General features: G+C 30.1%; 1 protein-coding gene across 5 annotated transcripts in view; it reads right to left on the bottom strand.

Annotated features, from left to right (window-relative positions):
• LOC145319582 (uncharacterized) overlaps window positions 1–27,360 on the bottom strand; it is a 189,079-nt gene that overhangs the window by 111,770 nt on the left and 49,949 nt on the right. For all 5 annotated transcript variants that reach the window (XM_080161791.1, XM_080161789.1, XM_080161792.1 and 2 more), the window contains exons 2-14: window positions 26,477–26,774; window positions 25,957–26,057; window positions 23,262–23,316; window positions 22,051–22,091; window positions 21,761–21,817; window positions 19,276–19,321; window positions 18,244–18,320; window positions 17,619–17,676; window positions 10,511–10,573; window positions 10,127–10,157; window positions 8,689–8,863; window positions 6,039–6,114; window positions 5,616–5,665 (exon numbers count right to left, since the gene is read on the bottom strand). In XM_080161791.1, the coding sequence (XP_080017917.1) occupies window positions 5,616–5,665; window positions 6,039–6,114; window positions 8,689–8,863; window positions 10,127–10,157; window positions 10,511–10,573; window positions 17,619–17,676; window positions 18,244–18,320; window positions 19,276–19,321; window positions 21,761–21,817; window positions 22,051–22,091; window positions 23,262–23,316; window positions 25,957–26,031 (804 nt within the window). In that variant the 5' untranslated portion in view covers window positions 26,032–26,057; window positions 26,477–26,774. The remainder of the gene's footprint in view (window positions 1–5,615; window positions 5,666–6,038; window positions 6,115–8,688; window positions 8,864–10,126; window positions 10,158–10,510; window positions 10,574–17,618; window positions 17,677–18,243; window positions 18,321–19,275; window positions 19,322–21,760; window positions 21,818–22,050; window positions 22,092–23,261; window positions 23,317–25,956; window positions 26,058–26,476; window positions 26,775–27,360) is intronic.

The following is a 27,360-nucleotide window of genomic DNA, read 5'->3' as shown; positions in this document are numbered from 1 at the left end:
TGTATAGGACAAAATCTATGAATAATTTTAAGAAAAGTGGATTTTAAGAATTCTCTAAGCAAAATAATTTACACCTTGTTTTATTTCATTCAATTTAATATAAATAATGATTATTTACTCAAATAAAATAATAATATGTAAATGTTATCAATAAGTTACTTAAACAATGATTAGTCCATGAAAGTTTATAATTCCAATGTCTACACACAGTGCTGATAATTAGGTTACTCAAATAATGTTCATATACTTATTTGTGTGTGTGAGAAAGAAGTCTAATGGAAATTATACATGGTAAACATAAATAAATATAACAAGGAAGACAATTTCCATAAAATAACTATTTTAACAAATACATACAAGCTTATCTATAATGTCTACCTAAATCTTATGTATTTTAGATAATATTCTGTTTAATATCTTTTAGTTTTGTCATGGAAGGTATATTTCAAACATTTAGAAGTACCAGTTCAAAAAGAAATAAATGTAATGAAAAGTCCAATTAAATAGTTTTTTTTATCTGTGTATTTGGATGATACCTAGGCCTGTAGACAGTTTATACAGAGTTTTATGTTGCAATTTTTTTTCTTCGTATTTTGGTTCTTTTTAGCTTAAAATTCAGAAATTAACAAAAACAAGTTCAATTTATTATTATTCATCTTCACAAATATATAAGTTTAAATTTTGTATAGAAAGGAGTAATCCGTCAAATTTCCAATTACAAAATAAATCCTTCATCATATTAAAAGTAGTTCAATAGACTCAAGCCATCATGGGTTCAGGGAAAGGACAATAAAAAAATAATCTTAATATTAAAATTAAAGATTTTTCCTTGAAACTTTTATTTTAGAGAAAAACAGAAAAATAATAAAAGTAATGGACAATTTCAAACGAAGTTCTATCCATCTATTCTAGTAGAGTCAAAAATGAATCATAATTAAATATCAAAATATTGACTTCTGTGGAGATATACCGAAGGGGTTAAAGAGGTCTGACAACTTAAGCTGAGGATAAAAGTAAAAATATACTTTAGGGGACGATTTTTTTGAGTGGTGTAGGTTATTCCCAGCCCACCTTATTTAAAGGTATGAACCATTGGAGACCTTTAGAAATAAGTAGGTATTTTAAGGTACTGCTTAAGTGGTTATCTATCTTCCGGTTCAACAAACACACAAATAGACAGCAAGTACTCGCTAATTTTTATAAACGGAAAAGTTTAGATTTTAATAACATAAAATAGTGTATTTAACCTAAATAAAATTGCATAATAATGTAAATATTTTCAATGCAAGTTGTGTTTGTTTGAAATAATTTAAATTCTAATGATATTTATGTAAAAACCATGTTTATTTGAAGCCTTGCAAGTGTTGAGAGATGATCCCCTTTCTCACTTTTTCTCTTATTTCTCTCTAATTCTATTTTTATATATTTTCCTCTCTCTTTTCCAAATTAATTTACTTTGCAATACTTTATATACATATGTACTAGCTTCTGCGCCCCAAGCATCTAGGTGATCTGCATTCGAAGTGAAAGTAAAGTAGAAAAAACCTTAAACCACCCCAAGACAAAAATCTAAAAATTAAATAGCTAAAAATCATCTTGAGACCTATTAAAGAAGATTTCATAAAATGAAGAACTCAAACAGAATAGGAGTTATTAAAATAGTAAACTTCAGACAAAAAAACAGCTTATCCTTATACTAAAGTAACAGGATGTCTGTGTGTTTGTACCGAAGGATCTCGCTTACCGCTGAACCGATCGGGTTCTCCTTAACAGGGTAGTTTCTCATAAGTCCCGGAAAGGTTTATAACTATTTTGGGGGAGGGTACCACCACCCTATCAGGAGAAATCGCCCCTAGAAAAAAATTACCCCTCTCGAAAAAGAGACTCCAACGAAACATAAACCAATTATTTCTGTAATTAGATATTTTAAATAAGAAAAACATTCAAAGTGCCACTAGAGGCCTCTAGGGGCGTAGCCGCTAGTTACTTTATATAATAGTATAAACTTTATATCAATTTTATTTGGTTATTTTTATTTTTTTACAGCATTTTTGTACTATCAAACATTTTCATTGAAAAAAGATTGTTGATTTTTAGTTAAAAACTGAAAATGATGCTATTTGTAATGATACTGCGGCAAACACATTTAAAGTGGATTTCCATGTAATAGAAATGATTAGAATCACACTTTCATTTCTTCCAAATTTTACATCTTAAAGAGTTGTGATTCTTACATAATATTCATTCTTAGTTGTTAGATTTAATGGCCACAAATACCTATCACAACACCACACACATCTAATTAGTTTACTAAAAAAACAATGATAATTAAGTTATAAAAATGTACCTGTTTTCTATTATATTATAAAGAATTCTAGAAATGCTTTTTAAGAAATTCATTCGTTTCTAATTTCTAAATATTTAAAACCTTTGAGTTTTGTTAACCACAAAAAGTTTAAAAAGTAAAACAAACTAAAACTCAATTTCCCATCTCTCTTTATCAGGGTTGCCATTTCAAAAATCTGTATTTAAGAATTTTAGGTAGGTAAGTAATAAGGCTTCTCATCAAGTTTTTATCTGAAATAGGTTTGTTTCAGTTTTTTTCAAGGCAATAACTTGAATCTAAATTTTTACTTAACACGAGTTGAATAAGTAATACAAAAGAATTCTTTGTGTGAGTAAAAAGATACATGAATATTTGTTAAACTTTTTAATGGTCGTTTTTTAAACTTTCATTTTGAAATTTACAACCATGCTTTTTTACAATAATATAAAACCTCAGCAGGAATCATCTCTCAACAAAATATAATAGAGTCATAAAAACTAGAATAATATTAATCAGAGGGGTCCTACTTTTAAAACATAAGCAAAGTATCCTTTTAGGGTATCTTGATGCTTACTTATAATTACCTATAGGTCATGCATTACAAACAAAATATTCTTTTATTATAGCATTTGATAAAAACTATGATAATTTTTTAGGCTATTTTTTCAGAACTTTATTTTTATATATATGAAACAAATTACAACTTATCAAATTTTTTTCTCCAAAATTTGATATTTAATTTAATGAGTTCATAAACTGAGAAGTTTATTGCAAAGCTCTAAGTAAACTCTAATGCTTATGGTTTAGAAATTTAAGTATTTCCTGCAAAAAAAAACATATATAATCTGAACTATAATATATCTCTCTCTTGCATTCAGCTATAAATCCATTTTCTTTCATACACAAAGCATTATTTTTTCCTTTACAGTTTTGAGTTTACTTTTTATTTGTGCCGGTGCAAATTTTTATTGGCAGTTTGCAATAAGATCTGCAGTAATAGATTGCAAGGGCATATAAAGAAAAGTTGACTGTAAGATGAAGAAGTTTAAATAAATAAAATTCCATTTATAAAGTTTAAATGTAAATAGCAGGACATTTTTAAAGAGTTTTTTTAGACTTAACTGCTGTAAGATATCTGTTAAAAAGATTTATTTTTTTTTCTAGAAAAATTTATTTTTTAAATTAATGGCAAAGATGAAGACAAATAATTCAATTAATAAATAATAGAAGTTCAACTGTATGTTAATTGTACACAGAAACGTAATATGTATATTATTTAACAGAAGTATTATGTAATGATTTAAAGGATTTTTTTGGGGATAATACAAAATACCAATCTAATAGTGTTGGGTATGATAAATAGTTAATGACTGGTGCAGTATTTAACCTTTTTTAATTATTGTTTCTTTCATCCCAGTTCAAAGTAATTTAGTTCTTGAAAATCTTTGCAGATTTTATAGTGAATCTTCATTCTTAACTAAAATGCTTGTCAGTCTTGCAATGTATAATATATCTGTATCAAGTTTGTTTCTATTTTACTTTTTTATTTATTTGTTTCAGATGCACTAATGCATTTTTTTATTATTACAAAACTATTTTCTTATGTATATAAATAAGAAAAATACTAATATTATTCTCTTCTCATTCTTAATAAAAAAGTTTCCATTTAGACAAAAGTTTTGACCCATTCATTAAAAATAACTTTTCCTTATACTTATTTTATTTCTAACATAATATCATTCAGTATTCTTATAAAATTGTTTTGAGAAAATATAAAATACAAGTATAGTTTTTGGTTGATTCATACTAAAACTGTCTTAAAATTTTTAAATACCTATAAAGTTGAGTTTAAGAAAAGGTTATAAGCAGGTGTGGCCTTTAGTGGGTTAAAAAGGAATGGGAATAGGGAGTTCCTAAATTGTTTCACAGGGAGTTGTCAACACCAATGCTTTAAGGGAGAGTTTATGAGAAGAGTTAAAAGAAAACTTAAGTAGTGAAATTGTCAAAATGACTTATCACTTGTGTAGATATTTACTCACCCAGCATAGAGAAAGAAGAAGATATTGACATGGTAAAGAGAGAAAAAAAATTGTAATCAATGGGGATTCATTTATTTTTTAATTCCATCAACATGAAAGTTAAAAACAAAGAATGAATGCTAATTTTATGGAAATAGATTCTGCTTTTTATTTGTAGATAAAGTTATGGTTTTGTCCATTCTAAAATATCTCTGTTTGTTTTAGAGTTACATTTCCATCCTTTTTTTTCTCATATGTAGTGTATTGGTTTCTCTCAAAGAAGGGTTCTAGAGTCTTTACATGATAGTATCATATTAGCATAGAAAGGAATCTAAAACTGAAATTTCATGAAAATTTGATTGCCAAACAACTCTGGAAATCAATAACTGTTTCTGTTTCTTTTCACAGTACTACTTTTATTTATGTAATATTTCTTTTTAGTATGAACTAACGAATGTATTATTTCTAGATAAAATTTATCTTATTTCAATCAGTAAGAATTTGAAATTTGCATCTTCGGACTGGACTACCCATAATAACCTTGAGATAAGTAAAATTAATTTATTTTGGTTCATTGGAAGATTGTTATTGTTAGATTTCAGCTCTAAGTAGTTGTAAGACTTCCTGTGTAGTTACTGGCCCGTTTCAATTTCAATTCAATAAATGAGTGTGTCTATGTTTGATGACAATTTCCACTGAACTATAAAAGGTTCTTGTAAGTATGTTAAGTCTATTGTCAATGCAAAAAAAACGGGTTTGCACAGCAAAGTTTTCTCACAATTCATATGAGAAATTGGCATTCTATCTTCATTCTTTTTTTTGTAGCAAAGATTTTCTATATCAGAATGTATTTTACTTCATTGTTTAATATATATTGTAAAGAATAAGGATTTTTTTTTCAAGAATAGCTTGTTCAAAAGAAAATTGCTTTTAAGATGGTTTTGGACTATTTTTCTGGCTATCCTAAATTGACACCCAGCTATGTTAGTTTATAGGAAGAAAAGCTACTAACTTTTAGACATTTTGATCTAGTTTTTTTTTTGCATAAGCTTAGTTCTATTTGCACATAGAGTTGAACTTTCTAGTGGAATATAGTTACACTTACAATGAAAGTAAATACAATTACAGTAGAGGCAGAACAGAATAGAATATCTAGGAAAGTTTACAAATAAAGAAAACAGGGCGAGAGAGATAGATAAAAAGACAGAGAGAGAGAGGGAAAGAGTAAAATAATTATTTTATTGACATTGAAATTGTTTGAATGTTTTGACCTGCAGTCTAGTAGGGGAAACACACTCCACCCCCCTCATATCAGGTACATCTAGATATATATATATATGGATAGTTGTAAAAATAAGTTGATATACTCAAGTTAATTAGGTACTTTTAGATAGATAATTAGACTACATGATTGTTACATGATAGATATAGACATCTAGATATCTAATCACAAGATGAACTTGATAAATGATAGAAAGTAAGATAAAAATAAATCTAGATAAATGGTTAGGGACATACGATAAATAGTCATATAGTCAGACACCAAATAGATATCCTAACCTGAACATGATTAGATAGTAGGATCACAAGATAGGTAGAAAGATAGTGAGACATCTAGATATCCATAGAAAGAGGTCAACAAAGGTTTAGTTACAAGATTTATAGTAGGATATTCAGACATCTAGATATCTAACCTGAAGATAAGCTCCATAGAAAGAGGTCAACAAGGTTACAGTCACAATGCCAGGGGTTGTCATTCAGCACTACATTCTAAGATAAGAAACAAATAGTTGTTAAACTTTGAAACATTTTCTCCAAAAAAAATTATCTTTTTAGTGTATTAATTTTTTTATTACAATTGTTCTTATTTGTTGTAACTATAATTTAAATTTGAATAAAACTGTAAACATTAAATACAACCATTTGCATTTCCCTAATTGCAATTACACAAAAGATTAAATGGAAAAATCGAACTTTTTTCATGTTTACCTTAAATTATCCCCCCATTTATGTTCATTGGAAAAACTTGAGGCTCAGCTGCCATGCGTCTTGTAGGGCTGCAGCATTTTAATCAAAAAGCTAACATGCTGCAATGATTAGAAGCCAAGCAACCTATAGACAACCAGCCCTTGCCTTATCTGACATAAGTGTTTATAAAGAAAAAAACAACCCAAATACCACAAGAAACTTTCAATAATAGTTATGAGTCTTGCCATTATTGAAAAATCTTTTTTTTTCGGGGTAGGGTTTGGTTGAATTTTACCCAAAAGATTAAATATTATGAACAAAAAATGCACAGATTTTTTTTGTGTGTTTGCTACAAATCTTTTGAAATGGTGCAATTAGACTACAGATAAAGTTTTGTGTTGTTTGCTCCAGAGATAAAGAAATGGTAAACTGAAAAATATACTTTTTTCTACAAATATTTCACCTATAATAAATATTGTTGAAGATGAAGTGTAAGGTATTTAATTTGACCCTTGTTTTTCTCGGGTAATATATTGGATTTACTTTAAGCTATTTCTTCTCAATATACAAACTTCAATAAATATTCTCATATTCATTCGAAACCGGTGGATAAGAATCGGTTCTCAGCCAATCGATTTAAACCACTTTTTTAGCCAGTGCCTTTGGCATCTCAGGGCTTAAAAAACTGGTCTAAATCTTAAAATTGTACATTCTATGTCCGCGGAAAGCTGTTTATAATACGATGCGAGAAATAACTATTCTTGATATTGAAGTTTAGATTTACCAATTCTTTTTCCCTAGGTATGCACATTCACAAACACTAAAACATACCAAGGAATACACTATTTTTGCAAACTATTATAGGCATAAATAAGTTTAACTCAAAAATTACGCTGGTAAAAATGTGCGGTCTTTGGGAAGCATACAAACAAGGGTAAACTGGCATTCGTATTCTGAATTTTTGAAATTTATCTAAAATTCATCAACTTATGTAGATATTTTTGTGCCTTCCTACAAATGACCGTCCTGTCATTTTTTATTTATATTATGAATAAGAAGGGGATCGAGGGGGGGGGGTGAGGTTGAGATATATTTTTCCTATAGGTAACCTTTGCTAGTGGCCTGTGGAGCCAATACCATGCGATGCCCTGCAAGGCTACCCAGTAACCAATAACCTAACCTAACCCGACCTAAAGTAATAAGTAAACAAACAAAATCCTAACCCCCCTTCCCTTGTTTTAAATTTATTTCAAAATAATGTTGTGAGGTCTGAGGGGGGGCTCTCAGTGCTCAAGAAGGTACTTTGTGAGTTATAATTTTGTCTTGCGAATTTTTAATCACTTTCTCATAAAAAAAAGTAAGAAAGTAATATAATAAGCTTTAAAATTAATGAAGCTTTTTTTGAGTAAAACCTTTTATGTTTAAAACTGAGATATTATGCTGGTTGGCATATAATGAATGCATTCTTTTAAATCGAGGTTGTCAATTTCAAATCAATTTAAGATGCTTTACCTCTGAAATAAATTGAAGATAAAGGAAGGGGGTATTTTTTATAAATGGAAATGAAAATTAAAAAGAAAAGACCACCTTTAAAATTATGACAATTCTGTGTAACCCACCCCTGGGTGGAAATCTACCTTGCTAAAGCAATTACTAATACGTATTCCCATCCACGATTTTTTTGTGCTTCGCTTCTTATGGATGTTGTCATCCTTGTTTAAATTTAAAACATACGTTATGGTTTGCTTTAGTAGCTAAGCACTTTAAGTGAAGCAATAATTTCAATACAAAACCATTGTAAGCTTCTACAAAAAGCTCAACTAAATTGGTTTAGTTATTGAAAAAAATATTTTGACTCAGACTAAAAAGCTTAATGACAGCTCATTCTACCATACAGTTGTATTACAAAAACTTTAGATTATAATAATTGTATAATTTGACATCCCTGTCTAGCAGAACAAAAACAATTGCATGGAACAATATTTCACTGATTCTAACATTTATCTTTTTAATAGTTGCTTAAAATTAGATGTTAGTGCTGCATTTTGGGACAATTAGGTTACTTTTATTGCATTAGAGGTCAACTAGGATGATAACAATCAAAGCATTGTTCGTTTTCCGCCTTTTTTTTATAGCTTTACAAATTTTTCAACACATCTCTTAAATTTAAGGCTGTGTGGATTTTTTTTATCTTGATAACTCCCTTGGATATGGTCACCTAGAGGGGCGTATCCACCCTCCTTTGTTTTGCAAGGGGGTTGAATACAATCCCTACACACCCTTCATCTTAGTAAAAATAAAGAAATTTTAAAGGGTGACATATAGTTCATTAATTAGTATTTGAGAATTGTTCTTATATTATAAGAAAACAATTACCTTTAATGAGGTCGGAAACAGTTGTTGGGAAGACGACTTTTGTATCAGCTGATTTGCCGAGATAATGCCAGCTGACGATGCATGTTGTTGGTGTGTAAAGAGCTGCAACGTGGTCAACTTGTTTCCCGCCAAATTTAGGTGTTCTAATGATTTCAGTCCATCAAATGCTGCTGGGCTAAAATAAGAGTATTTTTAAATCTTTTTAAATAATCATAATAAAGTAAAAACAGATTTGGCCTAGTTATAAATGCAGCTTAGCTCAGGGATCATATATTAAATTGATGTATATCTGCAATGATGATTAACAAAATTACCCCTTCTACAGATTAAAATTATTGGTTGAAAAGTCTAGGTACTACTAGCATGGAACAATCCAATCAACATGCAATTAATGTACCCTACATTTATTTTAATAAAACTTCAGGTTAGCAGTGTACTTTACTTACAGTCAAATCTCCTCTTCCTCCTTGAGCTTAGAACTTAAAATTGAATTAAACGGATAATTATAATAACAGCAAAAAAAATTATTAAAAACGTAGTGTAAAGTCGACAATCTTAGCTAGTAAGATGTAAAGTATAAAAAGCCTAATATTTTTAAATGTAGTTTCTGGTTCAACAAGTAAACCCAGATATTCCATAGAATTGGAGGAATATTTCAAAGTTTTAATGACTCAATTCCGTGAGTTAAATTTATCCTGAAAAAGTTGGATAAGAATTTAGGCAAGGTTTGAATAAATAAAATCTTCATCAGTCATGTTTGGATAAGAAGAAAATAGAAAGTTGTAAAATATGAATTTAATTTTCTTGATTTAAGTAAAGATTTACAAATCTCCAAGTGGGTGAAATAAACAAGTAACCTTAGTTTGAATGAATTGATATGGTTCTCCTTTACAGGGTAGCTTCTCATATGTCCAGGAAGGCAATAACTAATTTAAGGGAGGGTACCACCACCCTCCCAAGTGAATCCCCCCCCCAAAAAAAAACTTTCAAAAACTATATTAAAAAATTTAGTTATCGAATTATATAAGGCTTTTATTGAATACCAGACTGTAAAGACATATTCTTGTTACAGAGTAGCTGCACTGCTTACAATACAAACAGTACAATTGTCCAGGTTTAAGAAAATAAATTTGAATAAAAATTATTTCTAGTTTTAATTGAATATGTCTTTCCTTCTGTACCTCTATGTTTTCCTCCTTTCATACTAGCTTATTATAATGATGTAATTTTTTGGTTTAATTGTAAAATTTTCAATTCAAAACAATGGCTTTTATTTGTTGTTTAATCATAATAATTTTATAATTTTTTCCCCTTTTTTCCACTAACTGTTTTTCCTGAACTCATAGTGTTACTGTTTAAGAGGACTGCAGTGTAATTAGGTAAAGTTAGGCATCTTTTTGTTTAACTTTGTCTTGAAAGAACAAATAAAGATACTTACTCTATGTAGGTTAGATTACAGTTTGAAAGCTCTGAAATAGGAAAAATGTAATTTTATTACAAAAAAATAATTAAGGAGAATTTTAGTGTAAGGCTTTTTACTTTGCTAGTTTTTATATCTAGCTTTTGGTGAAGATTTAAAGACAATAACTTCCCAACCAACGTCAACAACAAATATAATTTTATTAGTTATTCCTAACTGGGCATCGTAATAGGTGGCGCCTGTTCTTGGCCAAGACCTTCCTTTTCTCTCTATTGATATAAGAGGGAGGGTACAATTTTTGACATCTATAATTTGAAGCAGAAAGATTTTCCTTAATTTCTCTACCTTTAAAGACTTAACAAGAGATGAATACATCTTTCATGTGAAAAATAATATATTTACCTAGGTAGGTAAGGTATGCCAGGTTGTGAAAGGCCCCCATGGGAATGTTGGTTATCGGATTTGCTGAAAGTAAAACCTTGGGTCAGTCCATTATTTATCTCAAGTGCCTTCCCTCAGAATGAAATGGAACAAGGGAGACAACATTATTAGAAGCGAAGCTCATACATGAATAGAAACTAACATTACTAAAATAGATAGAACTACCAATCACAGAGACAGACATAATGAGTAATTCAGTAAATAATCTTTGATTAGTAAGGTTTTTGTGTGTCGCTTAAGATCTCATAAACTGCTGAACTGGCTGAGTTCTCCTTTTTGGTATGGTTGTAATGGTTTAGGCTATTTTTCTAGCCCCTCTCTGCTCCTTTGATCACAGAGCCCCATAAACATAAAAAAAGTACCTTTAACTTGGTTTTGGTGCTTAGAAGCTATTTACTCTTTAATTTAGCTGTGAAACAGGCGAACAGACATTTAAAACTTTAGAAAAGCAATGGACAGAAACATAAAGATGAGAGGAGGGGAAATACTGTAAATATAAGTTGTGTGTAAAATAATAATTTATCATGTTTTATAATTTAATATACAGTTGGGTTTACTTCCTTTCTCAGGAAGTTACAATGCTTCAAAATTAAATCCCAAACTTTTTTGTTGATCAAGAAAGAACAATTTCAAAACAATAAAAAAGGCATTAAATATTTGGAATTAAAATCATGTCCATTTATTGTAGCGGGACAAAGTGTCTCAAAAATCAGTCATGTGACGTCATAAAAATGAGGGAGATGAGTGGAGAAGTGGGAAAGAAAACCCCTAAAAAAGAGATGGATTATCCTTCATTTTTATGACGTCACATTGCTGATTTTTAAGAAACGTTGTCTCGCTACCATTTATTGCACAGCATTAAGAACTATACAATATTTTTTATTCACAAGCAATAATTTTGGAAGCTTTGGAACTATGGTATCTATAAGTCAGTCATTCAATCTAAAAATGTATATTAGACGGATGGACAAAACATATTTATCTAGTAGATTACCTTTTATGAATGCTAATTTTTTTAAAAAAATATTTGTGCCATTTCTTATAACTTTACCTTTCGCACAATTAAGAGACAAAAAACATTAAATGCAGATTTTAACGCCCCGACCCCAGGAAAAAGTTTAAGATTAAGATCAGCTCAACAAATAAAATTCTGTGAAAAAATTGCAGTCCTTCGAAAAAATAAATTTAGCTATAAAACTTCTAATTCTAAAATTGAAATCTAACTATCTAACTTTTATTAATCCCTCTAATGTAACAATATACTGAATTAGAGAATAGCTTCAGGGCAAAGAAAAAAAATAAAAGTTGGAAACAAACAGAAAGTGAAGTGTGGCGCCAAGTGTGAAGCCAAACCAAACCAAATTTGCTGTCAGCTTAATTACTTCTCACACCATGAACAAATTGTTTTTAAGTTAATTAATTTGCACTGCACAGTGGGCTGGTATTGTGCATTGTTATCAAATTTATCAAATATTTGACACAATGAACTGTTTAATCCCTGTTGGGGCCTTATCCTTAACAAGCAGTGCCTTAACCCATTGGGGCTTTCCAGTACCCTATACAACCTTTCCTAATCTGACCTAAAATAATGAACAAACAAACTAAAATATCCCTCCCCCCCTTATTTTAAATTTTTTCAAAATAAGGGTATTGGGTCTTTGCTAGACTAGGCACTTAGAGGAATAGGTTTTTATTTAGTACCCAGGAGAGTATAAAGCCTTACAAATAACAACAATACACCTGTAATTAATTGGGTTATGATTTCTTAATGAACATACGAACACACAAGGACAAAACTACTAATCTATAATAAAGTATAAACCTGACCCACAGTGGTGTATAATAGTTAGTTAGGGGGTTGAGCTGCAAGAATTAATTTTGTTGCAAATGCATGCAAACCTGCCATATACTTTGAACTGGGGAGCCTCAGCCGCTAAATATTTTGTGTTCTTTTCCTGGGATTTCCCTTTTGTGTATTTGAAGGCAAGAACTTTAATATTTGTTTGTGAACAAAGAATTTTAGTACTAGAATTTAAAAATGTCAAATTTTTTTTTTTTTTAAATTGATTTAGTATTAGTATTGCAGGACCAGGAATGTTGAGCCAGAGCTCTAGCAAAAGTTGCCTTTTTTTCGCAGTGGCTGGCCTGGCTTTGATGTGTAGCCAAAGAGAAAATTTTTAGAGGTATAGCCGCCCTGAAAAATGTCGCCTTTACATCCTTGATTTTTTAAATCTTAATATAGCCCATAATCCTAACAAATAGGGCTAACCAAAAACATACACCACATTTTACAGTTTTGTAAAAAAACAAATCATAAAAATCAGCTGCTAGCAATCCTTTGCTATTATTGTTTAACATACATATTTTACTGGCACTAATTATTTTTAGTTTTAATAAATTATCAGAATTAAATTAGTTAAATATTTCAATTTAATTAATTTGATTTCAAAGTTTGAGAAGTACTTACCTAATGAGTTACCAATCTATTTACGCAGCTACTTTAAACGAAGGTCTGTCAGTCCGTCAAATTGCTTTTTAACTGATTTCTATCTAAGACTAAACTATTGGGAGATAAATAATTCATCTCATCAATAAGCATGTTAATTATTTATCCATAAGATACAAGAATATTTTCTAAACCTATTAATATCCGCAGGATTAGAACTGGTTCTCAGCCTTACTGAAAAACCATGTATAGCATTGTAGTACAGTAAATTTTCTACGAGTATTTAAATGAAAAATAATAGAATTAATACCAATTAGCCCGGGCCTTTAGCTGTCTGTAATACGATGCTATAAATAAGTATTGAAGGTTTTTTAGGTAGATTATATGTTTTCTTTTCAATAGTTCTATTATTTATATGTAGTAGCGATGCTGCTTTATGATTAACTTTGTTACACTTTTACCCATTTCATATCTATAACTAGCGGTTGAGCTCAATCAATCAATGAAATCTTACGTTCTAGAAAAAAAATCTGACTACTTTATATAATAGGACTAGCGGCTTCGCCCCTAGCCTCTAGGGGCTTCGCCCTATGAAGTAATGGGAAGTCAACCCTTCTAAATAGAATTATTTAAAAAGTTATTCTTTGTTTAATTACCCTGTGGTAAAATTAAACCCAGGTTGTGCGCTGTATGCACAAAAATTTCAATTCATTAGACATATATAAAAGTAGGCATATTTAAATTAAGTATTTTTAAATTAGGTGTTTTGTTCCCACTCCGGATTTTTTTTATTTTTGGGGGGGTTGGGATGTCCCACCCCCCAAGAAAATAGCTTAAAACCACCAGAGGACCAGTAGGTATATTCCCATAGGTATATTCCCAGAAGGGTAGAGCCCATTTTGTTCAGCAGTTAATGAGATTTTACAAAATATGTAAATAAATTTTTTTTTGGGGGGGGGGGTGATTTTTAAAGTTTTTTGGGGGTTTGGGGATCTTCCACCCCCCAGGAAAATAGCTTAAAACCATCACAGGACCAGTAGGTATATTCCCTAAAGAGTAGAGCCCAATTGCTTTAGCGGTTACTGAGATCTTAAGCTTCAGACGGACAGATAGACGGACAGACATCAAGCTACTTTGTATCATAGATTGTGTGTCTAATGATACAATACTTATGTTAATCATCAAATTTTCATAAATATTTGAATTAAAAAAATGATGAATGAAAAAAAATTTATATTTCTTAAAAATTTAATTAAGTTTTATTAACCTTTATATATTTAAATGATTGAAATTAAATATCTAGTCTTTAGTTTTGAGAGCGAATATTTATATAATTGGGCTTTGTATGTAAGTACGTCTCAACACTTCCAAAACAGGAAGGGGATGAATTTTATTTAACAAAACCCCTAAAAGTCATGCCAGGGGTTTGTTCTCAAGATATAATGCTCAATAATGTTAATATTATCATATTTTTGCAAAAATCTTTCATGTACAAAGTATATTATTCTCAATTTCTCTAAACTACTCACACAAAGAAGAGACAAAGATCTGTAAAGAAAAATATTAAAAACTACATTTTAAAACTTGGTTCTGGGATGATTCTCAAAATAATTATTCCAAAAGTAAGATGAATAGGATTATTATATAATGTAATAAAAAATTGTGCTTTTTTTTATAAAAAAGTTTTTTTTAAATGATAGTCATTCACCAACTTAATAGTATTGCGTCTAAAGACATGTCATATGTTTAAGTTGACTAAGAGTACAGTCTCTACGCAGTCTACTTATTTTTTAAAATGTCTAAACTCTACAGTATTACTACGTTATGAATGAAAACAGATAGGTGTAATTGGGTGTAAACATTTACTTAATGTTATAACAATAATGCAATACTAAGGTAAGATAAGGTGCTGGGCTTTTATTGCCACGCAACTATAAAACAATATATTGTCCTTATTTAATTTATTTTTGTCCCTTTTTTATGGTGACATAGTCTTGGCTAAAAAGGTAGATATACATATGTACTATATACGTAATGGTAGCTGGAAGCTTTAATACCAATTTGTGGGAAATGTTGAGCATAATCTGATATCTTTATTACATCCAACTCGGTAGCGTTCATTTTAATGAAAGTGGGGCACCACTGATACCCTCCCCCCTTTGAATGATGATTCCTATAACATTTTCATGATTAGAAAGCGTAAAAACTCAGTGACCAGAATAAGAATGTCCGTACGTTCATTTAAATCAAGTTTATTTAACAGTTATGCAACAAATTTACGTGCAATTTTGTCAAACCTTATACATTAATATTTTGTTTATTTAGTTCTGACACTCTACAAAAGTTCGTTTGTTCGTTTATCCTGCCGTTTCAGAGCTTAGCTTTTATGGATGTTGTCATCCTTGTTTTGAATAAAAATATAAAATGTGGCTAAGAATGTGCTTAAACAAGCTGAAAATTAGGGGGTTGGGGGGGGGGGGGGGGTGTATAAAGGCCAATTATTTCTATTTCTCTAATTTTTTACTATTCTCGTTTTTCAATAAAAATTTCAGATTCCAATTATTTAAAGAAATTTTATATAATATTCGTATTAAAAGTGTTGTTTTAAAATGGGACGATAAAATATCAAATGTTATTTTTAAATCAAACTGTTTCAAATTCGTATGCTTTATATCATAGCAAAGAGAACATTTATGTACACTACGTTTTACCTCATTAATAAAGTCATTTGATATCAAAAACATATTCTAACGGAAAAGAGAATGATTAAATTCTCGTCCATTGTCCTAACCCCATGATTGCAAGTTGTATTTAGATATGGGCTGTAAAATGTTCCCTGTTACAAAAGTTTATGTTTTCACATTTTTTAAAAAACATTAAATGATATCAAACAAGAATTTCATAATATGCACCACATTGCAAATTTGGAATTTCAAAATTTTCAACCGCCCTAGTTTTTGAAACAAATTAAAAGTAAGGGGGGGGGGGTTATGATAGGTTTAGGTTTTTTCGGTTACAGGGTAGCCCAACAGAGAAAAAATCTCCTTACTAATTTTTTAATTTATTCAAAAATAGGGAAGGGGGAGGGGGCAAAGTTTGATACATTCTTTCTAGGAAAGCACCAAAAACAGAAATGATAATAAAATGTACCTTTTGATGGTATAGTAAATGTAAACTATTGCATACCCCGTACAAAAGACATATTACATTTAAAATGCAATTATAGTAATGTAGATGGTTATTTAGATAATTCTATGTATAAAATGGAGATATGGGCATAACACGGTGCTGGGTTGAAAAGAGACTGTATTTACATAAATAAAGAACCTAGTAAAAGTGGCTGACTCAGATTATGACGTCAAAAAAATTAACCAATACGTCAATTACAGTGTATACTGGCCTTTCATTGGTTAATTTTTTACGTCATAATCAGAGTCAGACACTTTTACTAGGTTCATAATAAAGCTTAATTAAGTTAAGGAATATGTATGGCGATCAATTAAACATCTAATCCTTGTCAGTCTTCTATGGTGAATGCCATAGAAGTTCAAAGCACTTTGTCCATGGGTCGAGGGGGGGGGGGGGTAGGGTTATGAACACTATTTGCCCTCCCTCTCCTTAGATCGAAGTGTAACCCCCCCCCCCCCGGCGACGTTGCTTTTAGGTGATTAATGTAAAAAAGTTTTATTGAAATTTTTAAACGTTTAACAATAACAAGGATGACAACATCCATAAAAGCGAAGCACTGAAACAGTAGGACAAACTGACATTAACATTTGTATAGCGTCATAACTGATAATCAGAATATAAATGTACAAGAGTCGAACCAAAATTGTAAGTAAATTTGTTGAAAAACTGCTTGATACAGGCAAATGTTTATGGACATACTTACATTTTTAGAACTTGATTATAGAGTTGCTTAGCGTACAACATTAATCTTTGTTGTCCCAGAAATTAATATACCAAAAATCAGATCGGATAATTAGATCACAGTAAAAAAATCGACATGTTTAAAATGGACGTACGGACATTATGGTAATGATTATAGAGTTGCTACGCTTTCTAAACCGTACCTAACTACTAAAGGAATCACCATGCAAAGTTTGAAATCGATCGGACAATTCTAACATGCCTAAATTGACGAAAAAAGCTATTCGTGACGGACGGACGGACGGACGTACAGACGGACCGACCCTAATTATAGAAAAGCTTCGCTTAAAAAAAACAAAACATTTATCCTACGCATCATAGTGGATGGATGTGTGTTTGCGTGTTAATTAAAATCTCTGAAACTAAAGTATCAAGTGCAGGGAGAATGTTTATTTTATTGGCGTAACAAAGAAACTAAACAAATTTGACAATCTGACAAACAAACATTTTCATTAATTACATATTTTGGAATTGAAGGAACCGAATATGTATATTTCAGATATCTGAACAAAATTTGTTGAAAATCTCTACCTCAAAATTACTTAGAATCAAGATGATTATTTTACAATATTATTAAGCCATTAATCTCCATTATATTAATAATCAAGATGAAATTGATAAAGAACATTCAGATCTATTAATTACGAACGTACGGACCGACCCTAAATGTATAACAGCATAGAAAGGATTTACCTGATAAATTTATTCTCATTAAAAATTTTGTTGACTCTAGGGCTGACTCAGGAATTGCCTAAATTAATTGTATAACATCTATAAATTGATGGACACAGAATTTTCTGAATTAAAAGATTTGGCGATTTCCCCCAAAGTGCCTGTTGAGCATTTAACACCACTCCTAATTATTTTCTCTATGACTAACCCTTGTTGGGAGTCCTAGTCCTGAAAGGCATTACGTATGATTTTTAAACCCTGCTGTGCGTTCTCCTTTCATCACGTGTCATAACGAATTTAATTTCACGTGCTATAACATCAGTAGATAACAAAAAACAATCACAAATTCAAAACACAATAAGCAAGAAGCTCTTTATGCCTTTAAAAAATTACGTCATATTAGAATGGTTCATTATTCTAATATGAAAAAAGTTTTGGCCGAAATTTCCGAATTACATCATATTAGAATAATAAACTATTCTAATATGACGTCATTTTTGTATATAAAAAGTGCTTTATAGGATAACTTTATAGTTTGAATTTATGTTATTTACCCAGTATTTAGGATGTATAGATACTAGGTTAAATATTAATAAATAGCTAGGCAGATAGCTAGGTAGATAACATAAAAAATATAGCTAGATACCTTTAGCTTGTTGTTGCCAAGATCAAGTTCTACAAGATTTGTTAGTTTGTTGAATGCTAAACTTTGAATTGAACTGAAAGTCACACACAAACAATATTGGAACAACAGAAACATTTTAGACTCATCAAAAGCTTTTTTTCTTTCCAGATAGTAGCTATAAAATTAGGGCAATGTTTCCAACTCACATGTTTTTGACTTTTTAACCTTGGGTCTGAAATTTTCAATGCTTTTTTTTCTTGTAGTAGAGAAAACATAAAATTTTAAAGATTAAAAAACATTGGCAACTGATAAAATTAGATTTTTAAGATTTTCCAATGTTTTGAAGATATCTTAATGTTTTAGATTATTCCTAGAAAAAGACTTATGTTTATGGTAATTTTTCTAGTGCTCCGTGTAAAACTGCCTCTCTCTGTCGCCATTATCCGAAGCTTATAGCTTGGTGGACTTAACACTAATCTTTACCTATTTTTTTTCACCGTAAAATGTTAGTAGCCTATACGTTAACCTTGCAAAGCTCTTACCTTACCTTGCTTAACCTATTGAGGTCATCAAATATAAAAGATTTTTTTTATCAAATGTTAATTTTCCTTTGATTCTAGTAATTGTACCTCTATTATCGAAAATACATAGGTTTCAAAGTTAGAGAGGAAAGAATTCTATATTGGTTTTTAGGAATTATACATCTAATATAATATCTTAAGGTAAAGAAATATTTGCATCCTGTCAAGGACGTCCAAACTTTTTATCTATTTTTTTCCTGAGGATAGAAGAATGGGGGGGGGAGGTTGGAAGATAATTTAAATAAGGGGGTAATTCAACTTTAGTAGGAGGGGGTAAAAATCTCCATATAAATTTTAGGTTTAAAATGTAATCACAGTAGCTTTTGATTATTGGTTATTTTAGGTTAGAGCCCCCCACGGGGGCTAGAAATAGGAGAAATGCTACTGTGAAAATAAGACGTTCTCTTTCCATGATCCTAAACTTTTTAATGACCGTAGGTACTCAATGTTGTTTCCAGTATTTTTTTCCTGATGCTACAATTTTGAAGAAATATTTTCTGTAGATTTATTAGCTCCATCTGAAATAAGAATAATGGTTAATCACTTACAAAATAAATAAAAAAATATTTAGATTTCAAAAAGTAGGCGTTTTCCTTTAAATTTTCTCTTATCATTGAAATATAATGAAAATAATATAGAATAATATTTTTTATTTTATTCATAACTCAATATAACCTAAACTAGGAAAACTAGGAAAATCGCCAGAAAGTATATATCTACTAATAAAAATAGCGCTACCGACAAACTAACCAACCACAAAACAGAATGATAACAAAGATATTTTAACTCTAAAACTATAATCTTCTTATATTTTATTTTCTATGTTTATGTGCTGTTTTGGTAGGATTAAAGTTGTTTTTATTCACGATATAAAAGAAAACTTATTTTAAAAGTGATTATAACTTTTTTTATTATTGCATAAATTGCTTTTTAGAAACATATTATTTTTCTTTATTACGTCTGTCAATATGAAAAGGTACGGACGTAAATAAGGTTAAAATGATTTCTGTTTACTTATTGACGTAATCCTATTTATTTAGGCCTAAAACTTGTAGATTTATTACAATTCAAATAATTAAATTATGAATATGTAATGTATGTTTCAAAGTGCTTCTCGAGCGCTGAATCCCACTCCCATTATTTTAAATATGAAAATATTTTTTCCTTACGCCTAACCCTGGTGGGCTACCCGGTACCAATGTAAAAAAGGAAGTAAAGGGCTTTCTGGGCTCGACTAGGCATTTTGAGAGGAACCGCCGTGAATGTTTATTTTTGTGTATGAACACTTTTGCAGACTGCATACTCATCAATCTGACAAGTTATTGCCAAATTTCAGAGAGAAACAGTCAAGCAAATTCATTTTCTCAACAGGATTCAATAATTTTTGCAAGGAAGAAGGGGGCTTTGTACTGTAAACTATACAGTTCTTCAAACCAAACATACGTTTTTTCTTCAAAAAGTTCGTTTAAGAACCTAGGTGCAATTGTAACCGCCACAGATAATTTTGACAAAAATCAAAATTATTAAGATACTAATTTTCAGTGCTACGCAGTTGAGCGTCAGCCGTCTGTAAGGAGAAAGCCTAAAGTGTGACGTCATAAAAATCTATCTCTTTTTTGGGAGTTTCCTTTCCTACTACTCCTCTCATCCTTCCTTTATAGAAGTATTTTTTGACGTCATACAAGACACTTGCTTTCTCTATGTAAGCCTTAGGAAACCTTTTACAATTTTAAAATGCAGCTGGAAGCCTAAGCATAACCCAAATAAAGCAATTTTTCTTATCAAAAAAGACAAAAAAACATCCAAACTTTAGACTTGGTCTCGTCAGACACGCTGCTGCCGAGCCCTGCTAATATTCACAAAACTATTGTTTTAAAACTTCATGTTTTTCCCTGGTAAAATCCTTGATGCCAGAAATATACCTAATCTGATGCACACATATACATATTTGCAACCTTTCTATATATAATCCCTGTCATGTAAGTAGGGTAGATTAAGAATCTTGTTAGGTATCTCAAAAATAGCTTTAAACAACTTAATAAAAATTTAAGTTAACCAAACTTGTTATGTATGACTTTTTTCATTTAAAAGTTTTATTCATAGATTTAAAATGTTTAATTTTTTTTATAGGTAGATTAAAAAAATGAGATAGGTGAAAACATTCGCAGCTTTTCTATACTTATAGCGTGTTAAATTAGGTAGGTAGTTCCTAAAAAGCTTTTAGGAAGTGAATTTTAAAACTGGTAGAATTATTTACCCAAAATACTCTTATGGAAAGGAAATTATCACTTTGAAATTCTTTAAGAATTTGAATTTATTCAATCTCTTTCAGGTAGATTAAAAAGTGAGGTAGTTTTTATGTACTTTCACCCAAGAGGGTAGATTTCTTAGTGCTAATGTACATATTTCCATAATGCACAAAATACTTTACACCATTAATTATTTCAAAAATAAAATTTACAGATAGTTATTTATAGCATTGTATTATAAACAGCTTTTCGCTGATAATAATATGAAAATATAAGATTAAAACTAGTTTTGATAGCCCCGAGGGGCTGAAGGCCTGGCCTAACAACAAAATTGGTATTAATTTTTTTTTTTATTTTAAAATTATTGGAAAGTCATACTGTTCTTTATTTAGCGGAGAGCTCTTTAGCAAGAGCAGCGACTCTTCATTTGAATAATGAATGTATTGTAAAAAATTTCTATTTTAATTAATCTAAACCTCATTAAACCTATACAATCATTGTACATTTGAGTCCTTCCCACAAAATACATACAAAGAGAAGGAATCTATTTGTATTGTAATTGACCTAGGCCTAATTTGTAGATAGAAAATTGTAATATTGTCAAAATAAAATCCCCTGTTGTTGTTGAATTAGAAGCGAAGCTTCTCTACAGTTTGAATTCTAGGAACGTCCGTCCTGTCCGCAGCTAGATTTACACACTAGATTTACCTGAAGAAAAACATTATCTTCCAGCTTTGTGAGTTTATTGTGGGACAAATCAAGAACCTGAATAGAATCCAATATTAATTTTTTTATTCGTGTATATAAGTAGCAGGATGTCTGTGTGTCTGTTGTAAAGGATTTCGTTAACCACTAAACGATATGGTTCTTCTTTATACTGAATATTGCTCTTATTTATACTGCATCATAGTGACCACATTCTCTGATGGACGTAGTATAACCTACCGTCGTTTTAGAGTAAATAAAAAGTAGCATTTGTATTAATGTTTTAAATATACCTGTGTTCCAGAGTCCAGTCCTTCAGGTACCAGATCAAGCCCTAAAAAAGTTACATGTATTTTTTGTTAGATTAATCAGTAAAATACTTTTTTGGCTAAATAAATTGATGTGTCCATCCGTCTGTCCAACAGTCGATGAGATATTGGAATGAAAATGAAAAGTTTATTTACTACGACATTATCAACAATGTTCATATAAATTGTAAATATAGAAAAGAAAACTAGAGCTTTTTGGAGAAAATGAAAAGGAAACATGTATAAAGAATTGTGGAATGAAATTAGTTTTTTAGGAATGTGAATTGAATTAAAGGGAGGAAAATACGTCAAAAATATATTAATAGGATTTTCCAAAATTCTTCACTAAAACTAATATAGGACGGTGGTTTTTAAATGGAAGGATTTTTTTTTCTCGCTAAAATTACACATTTCATCTATCTAACATTTAATTTGCGATGAACATTTAGTTCCAAATTACTTATTACATGAATTGAAAAAAATTTATCTTATTGAAATTTTTCAAATATTTATTAAAATTTGAGTTAAAAATGAAAAGTTTGTTCTTAAGAAAACATTAAACTTAAATTAGAATTAATCAACAAGGATGATAACGTTTGATAGAAGCGATGATCTCTTAAAAGCTTAGGACATACATCGAGAGAGAAAGAGAAATACAAAGATCATTTGCATATTAAGCCATCATGTTGAAAAGCTTTTCAGACGAACATAAACAAAGTCTAAAGGACTATCACTATCACTTATAAAGTATCGTCTCTTATAAATATTAAATTCATAAAGAATGTAAGGAAAATCTGAGTAAAACATAAACTATGGTAAAATTACTGTAATGTTTTAAATTTTGATAAAATTCAAATTTTTCGCTTCATTGAAGATTTTTATAAATTTTGTTAAAGAAAAACAAGGACAATTGTATCCAAAAGAATCCATAATTGATAAATAAGAATAAGAATACCAGAAAAGATATGTATTTTTATAAATCAATAATAAGATGGCGGGAGGTCTCACCCTGCGGGTGTATAACATTACGGGGCTACTATGAACACAAATACAAACTTACTTAACTAGATTTAAAGCAATAAACAAACAAATGAAATAATACACCCCTCCAAACACCAATTTCAATTTAATACAAAATAAGGAGTTTTTTTGTGAGGGGGGGGGGGTTGCTAGTAAAGCAATCAATTGATCCTTACCTTGCTGAATACATTCCACTGTCTCCTTGCCAGATTTCCACTTACACAAACACATCTAATAGGAAAAACATATTTTCAAATTTTTTTTTGTAGTATTGGGCCAAAAATCCTTAGCAATTTCTTATGTTAGCCAAAGAGTTATTCTAAGTATTATTTTATTTTGGATTTTGTTCCATTATCACCATGTAGATTTGTCAATAATAAAGAAGTTGTGTGTGTTTGAGTCCACAATGACTGGATCAAACATAACTCAATTTTCAAATAAGTTTAATGTTGATCTTAAAAAATACCTACAATCAATAAACATTAAACACTGGTAGAAAAAAAATATAGATTATAGAAAACAATTCAAGAAAGTTAGATTAATGACTATTGATTTTAAATATGTTGAAGTTTTTTGTATGAAGTAAATTTATAAAAAGAACAAGGAAGTATACTAATAGCACAATGATGTAATAATTATTATATTTAAGTTTTCTAAAAAATAAAAGATTTAAGATATTCTAGTCAGGCGTGACCCACTCTTTTGATGCACTTATCTTTAGTGACAAATCTACTCTTAAAGTTTCTTTGCACGTTTATCCATTTTTAGCAACATAAAATCTTTTTCTTATATTGAAATTTATGACAATGTTGTAAGTCTTTAATGATATCATCAGATTAATTTTTGTAAACGAGGCCATAAATACTTTTTTTCTTTCAATTTTCAAGGAAAAAGTTTAAATTTATAAAATAATTCAAATCAAAGAAATTTGAACTGTTGGCAAAATATTCCTATATTTTATACTTAATTCTGACAAAGCTAAACCAGCAATGGACAAAAATATTTCTTGTTTCTTTTGTTATAAAATGATATTAGATAAATTGGCTTTAAACCAGGATTCACTTTCATGCATGAGTGAAGTGGCTTGTCAACACAAATACACACTCTAGGCTTAAATATCCTATAAGTTGAAGGCAAATAACACACTGAAAAGAGTCATTTCAACGGTACTACGTCAAACCCTAGATACGTCAAACAGTAGATGCGACAAATGCTAGACAGACAAACAGTAGACAGACAAACCCTAGACACGACATACGCTAGATACGACAAACGCTAGAATGCGACAAACACTAGAATATGACAAACTCTAGATTTTTTCTAAAGGGGACAAACAATAGATACGACAAACGCTAGAATTAATCCTTATTATAAAGTAAAAGGATGGTTGTTTGTCTATACCAAAGGATCTCGCTAACCGCTGAACCGATCGGGTTCTCCTTAACAGGGTAGCTTATCATAGGTCCTGGGAAGGTTTAAACCTATTTTGGGGGAGGGTACTACCACCAACCCAAGATATTTCGTCCCTAGAAAATAATTATACCCCTCAATTTTTTTTTTAAATACTAAAATAAAAATGGGATTGGGGGGAGTGGGTCGAAAGTTTTCTTATTCGTTGGCTAACCAACTTTTGGTACTGTAATGAATTTTGATTGGTTGGTTTAATAAGTTAAGTGTTCAAACGTTTCAACCACTAATTTTACGCTTTAGGGGATGTACATAGATTTTTCGGCCATTATCTTATCCCTTTAGATCCCTCCAATGATATTAATAGATATAATTTAGTATTAATTAACAAAAAAACTTATGAATATCTTTTTAAGTTTAAATTCTAGCGTATGTCGCTTCTAGTGTTTGTCGCACTTTAAAAATTCTACTGTTTGTCGCGAATTTGAAAATTCTACTGTTTGTCGTAGTCTAGTGTTTGACGCATCTATTGTTTGTCTGTCTAGCGTTTGGCGTATCTACTGTTTGTCTGTCTAGCATTTGTCGCATCTACTGTTTGACGTATCTAGTGTTTGACGTAGTACCATTTCAACTAGTTTGTATGACAATATGTTATAATATCTAAATTTATTCTTCTACTTGAAGATGATTTGGTTAATCTTAATCAACAGAAAATCCTTTGAAATCTTCAAGGAATTTTCTTATCAGAACCTATGAACCTAAGAATGTACACAGATATAAAAAGTACAAGAGCAAATAACCACTGTTAGTCTATCATATTCACTTTTGTACAAGAAAATATTCTTTTCTTTGTGTATACTCTAACTTAATTATTACTTAGCTCACCGTGGTCATTCTAAATTTACTTTCTTACTTTTTTGCAAGACAATATTTCAGGATTTATTGGTGCATAAATTGTATAATTTGTTAAATGCTTTTAATAATAAAGAAAGGTTCAGTGGTTTCACAAAATTTAGGCTAAATTTCTTCTCTTACAGCATTAGAAAAAAAAAATTGGAAGTAAAATAATGATATTATAAAAAGAATTTTAACTTTTGACACGACGTTGGCCTTTTTTAATCATATTGTTGGACACCTTATGTAGGTGAAACTGTCAATTATGATGATGATGATGCTTCGGGTACAAGTCCTCTTTGAACATATTCTGTATTTTAAATTGCAGTGTAACATGCTCAATTGCCTAGGGTACCAAACACCAATCAGACAACCAACCCTTTGATTGCACGACCGTTGTCTGAGAAGTCCAAACTGTGCATGAAATGCGCCCGTTTTTGAGGCATTCACCCCACTTTAACTATTTATATATGACATAGCAGCAGTAGAAATCATATTCATCGTCTTTTATTAGTGTATTATTTTTTTTACTTCTTGTTCATCAACATGAAAAAGGGGAGAAAACCTTACCGTTGGACACCCTGTAGAGGATACTTCCAATGATGATAGAATTATGATGATTAGCCCAGTGCAGGGCCACCACATCTCCCGTCACAAACCATCACCAGCCTGGCATTATTCAACAATAAGATTTTAAATTTTTTCAGGTCTAATCCCAACCTGCATAGGGAAGATGATTAAAGTCCCTTAACAGATTATGAAGTTATACGATAGAATAGGCAATAAGGGGCCAGTATACACTGTAATTGACCTGCTAATTGTGTAAAAATAAACATTTTCTTATTTGTCTTTTGAAGATAGTTTTTTTTGAGAATTTTAATCCAGTTTTACTCTTTGTAAATTTGAATAATTTACTTGAAATATTGTGTCAACACAAAAAAAACTTTATATTGGCATAATCTTTTTTAATTACTCAGTTTTATATGACATAATCTTAAGATTTTGTTTCTTCAAACATTTTAAATAATGAAAATTGAATTTGAAATATGTTGGAGCATAAAAACTTTCTTTATCTTATTGTTAAGTTCCTACAACACCCACAGGATCCCCATCACCAGCCAGTGCTATATTATTTATAGTATCTTCATCCTCTTTATTAAAATCAAACACTTTACTAGATAAGATATATTTTTTTTCACTGAGGAAAAGAGTTCTTCTATTAATATCTTGATATCTGCTCAAAAACAATATGATTTTTTAAAAACATCGTCCTTGTTTAGTTACTTTTAAGATTTGCTATCAAACAAAAGCATTATTTGATTTTTTTTACTGTAATAGAAACTGTTCTTACAGATTTTAGTTTTTCATCATTTTCCTCTTAAACTCACCTGAAAAGAGAAAAGAAACTTAGCTATGTTACATAAATGTTAACTTATTCTAAACTAGCGGCTACTCCCCTAGAGGCCTCTGGGAACATGTAAAATGTTTTCTTTTCAACATATGTTAAAACCAGCTGTTTAATTTTATTCGGCGTTTTTTGGGAGGGTGGTGGTACCCTCCTCCCAAAGAGCTATAAAACTTCCTAGAACACTGTAAAGAAGAACCATATTGGTTCAGCGGTTAGCAAGATACTTCGGTACAAACAGACAGACAAACTGATAGACATGCCCATATAACAGTAAAAAATAAAAACATTTGAATAATTTTGATTTGAAGAATGTAAAATATATCTTTCTCTTCCAAAATCTTTTTTCCGTGTATGATAAATACAGGTATTTGTTTAAAATATATACAAAGAATATAGATTTGAATAAAGTTGTTGTTAGTCAATTCTGACTTTTTTATATTTCTTCCAAAACAAACTAATACAAAAGTTTTCATATAAACAAGAATAGTTATTTCTCACATCGTATTATAAACGGCTTTCCGCGGATATAGAATGTACAATTATAAGATTTAAACTAGTTTTTTTAG

The sequence above is a fragment of the Acartia tonsa genome, chromosome 5 (genome assembly GCF_053477335.1).
Source record: "Acartia tonsa isolate MP-2025a chromosome 5, ASM5347733v1, whole genome shotgun sequence".
Classification (NCBI taxonomy): domain Eukaryota; kingdom Metazoa; phylum Arthropoda; class Copepoda; order Calanoida; family Acartiidae; genus Acartia; species Acartia tonsa.
The sequence above is the reverse complement of the archived record's forward strand: the minus strand, read 5'-3'. Positions and strand labels throughout refer to the sequence as shown.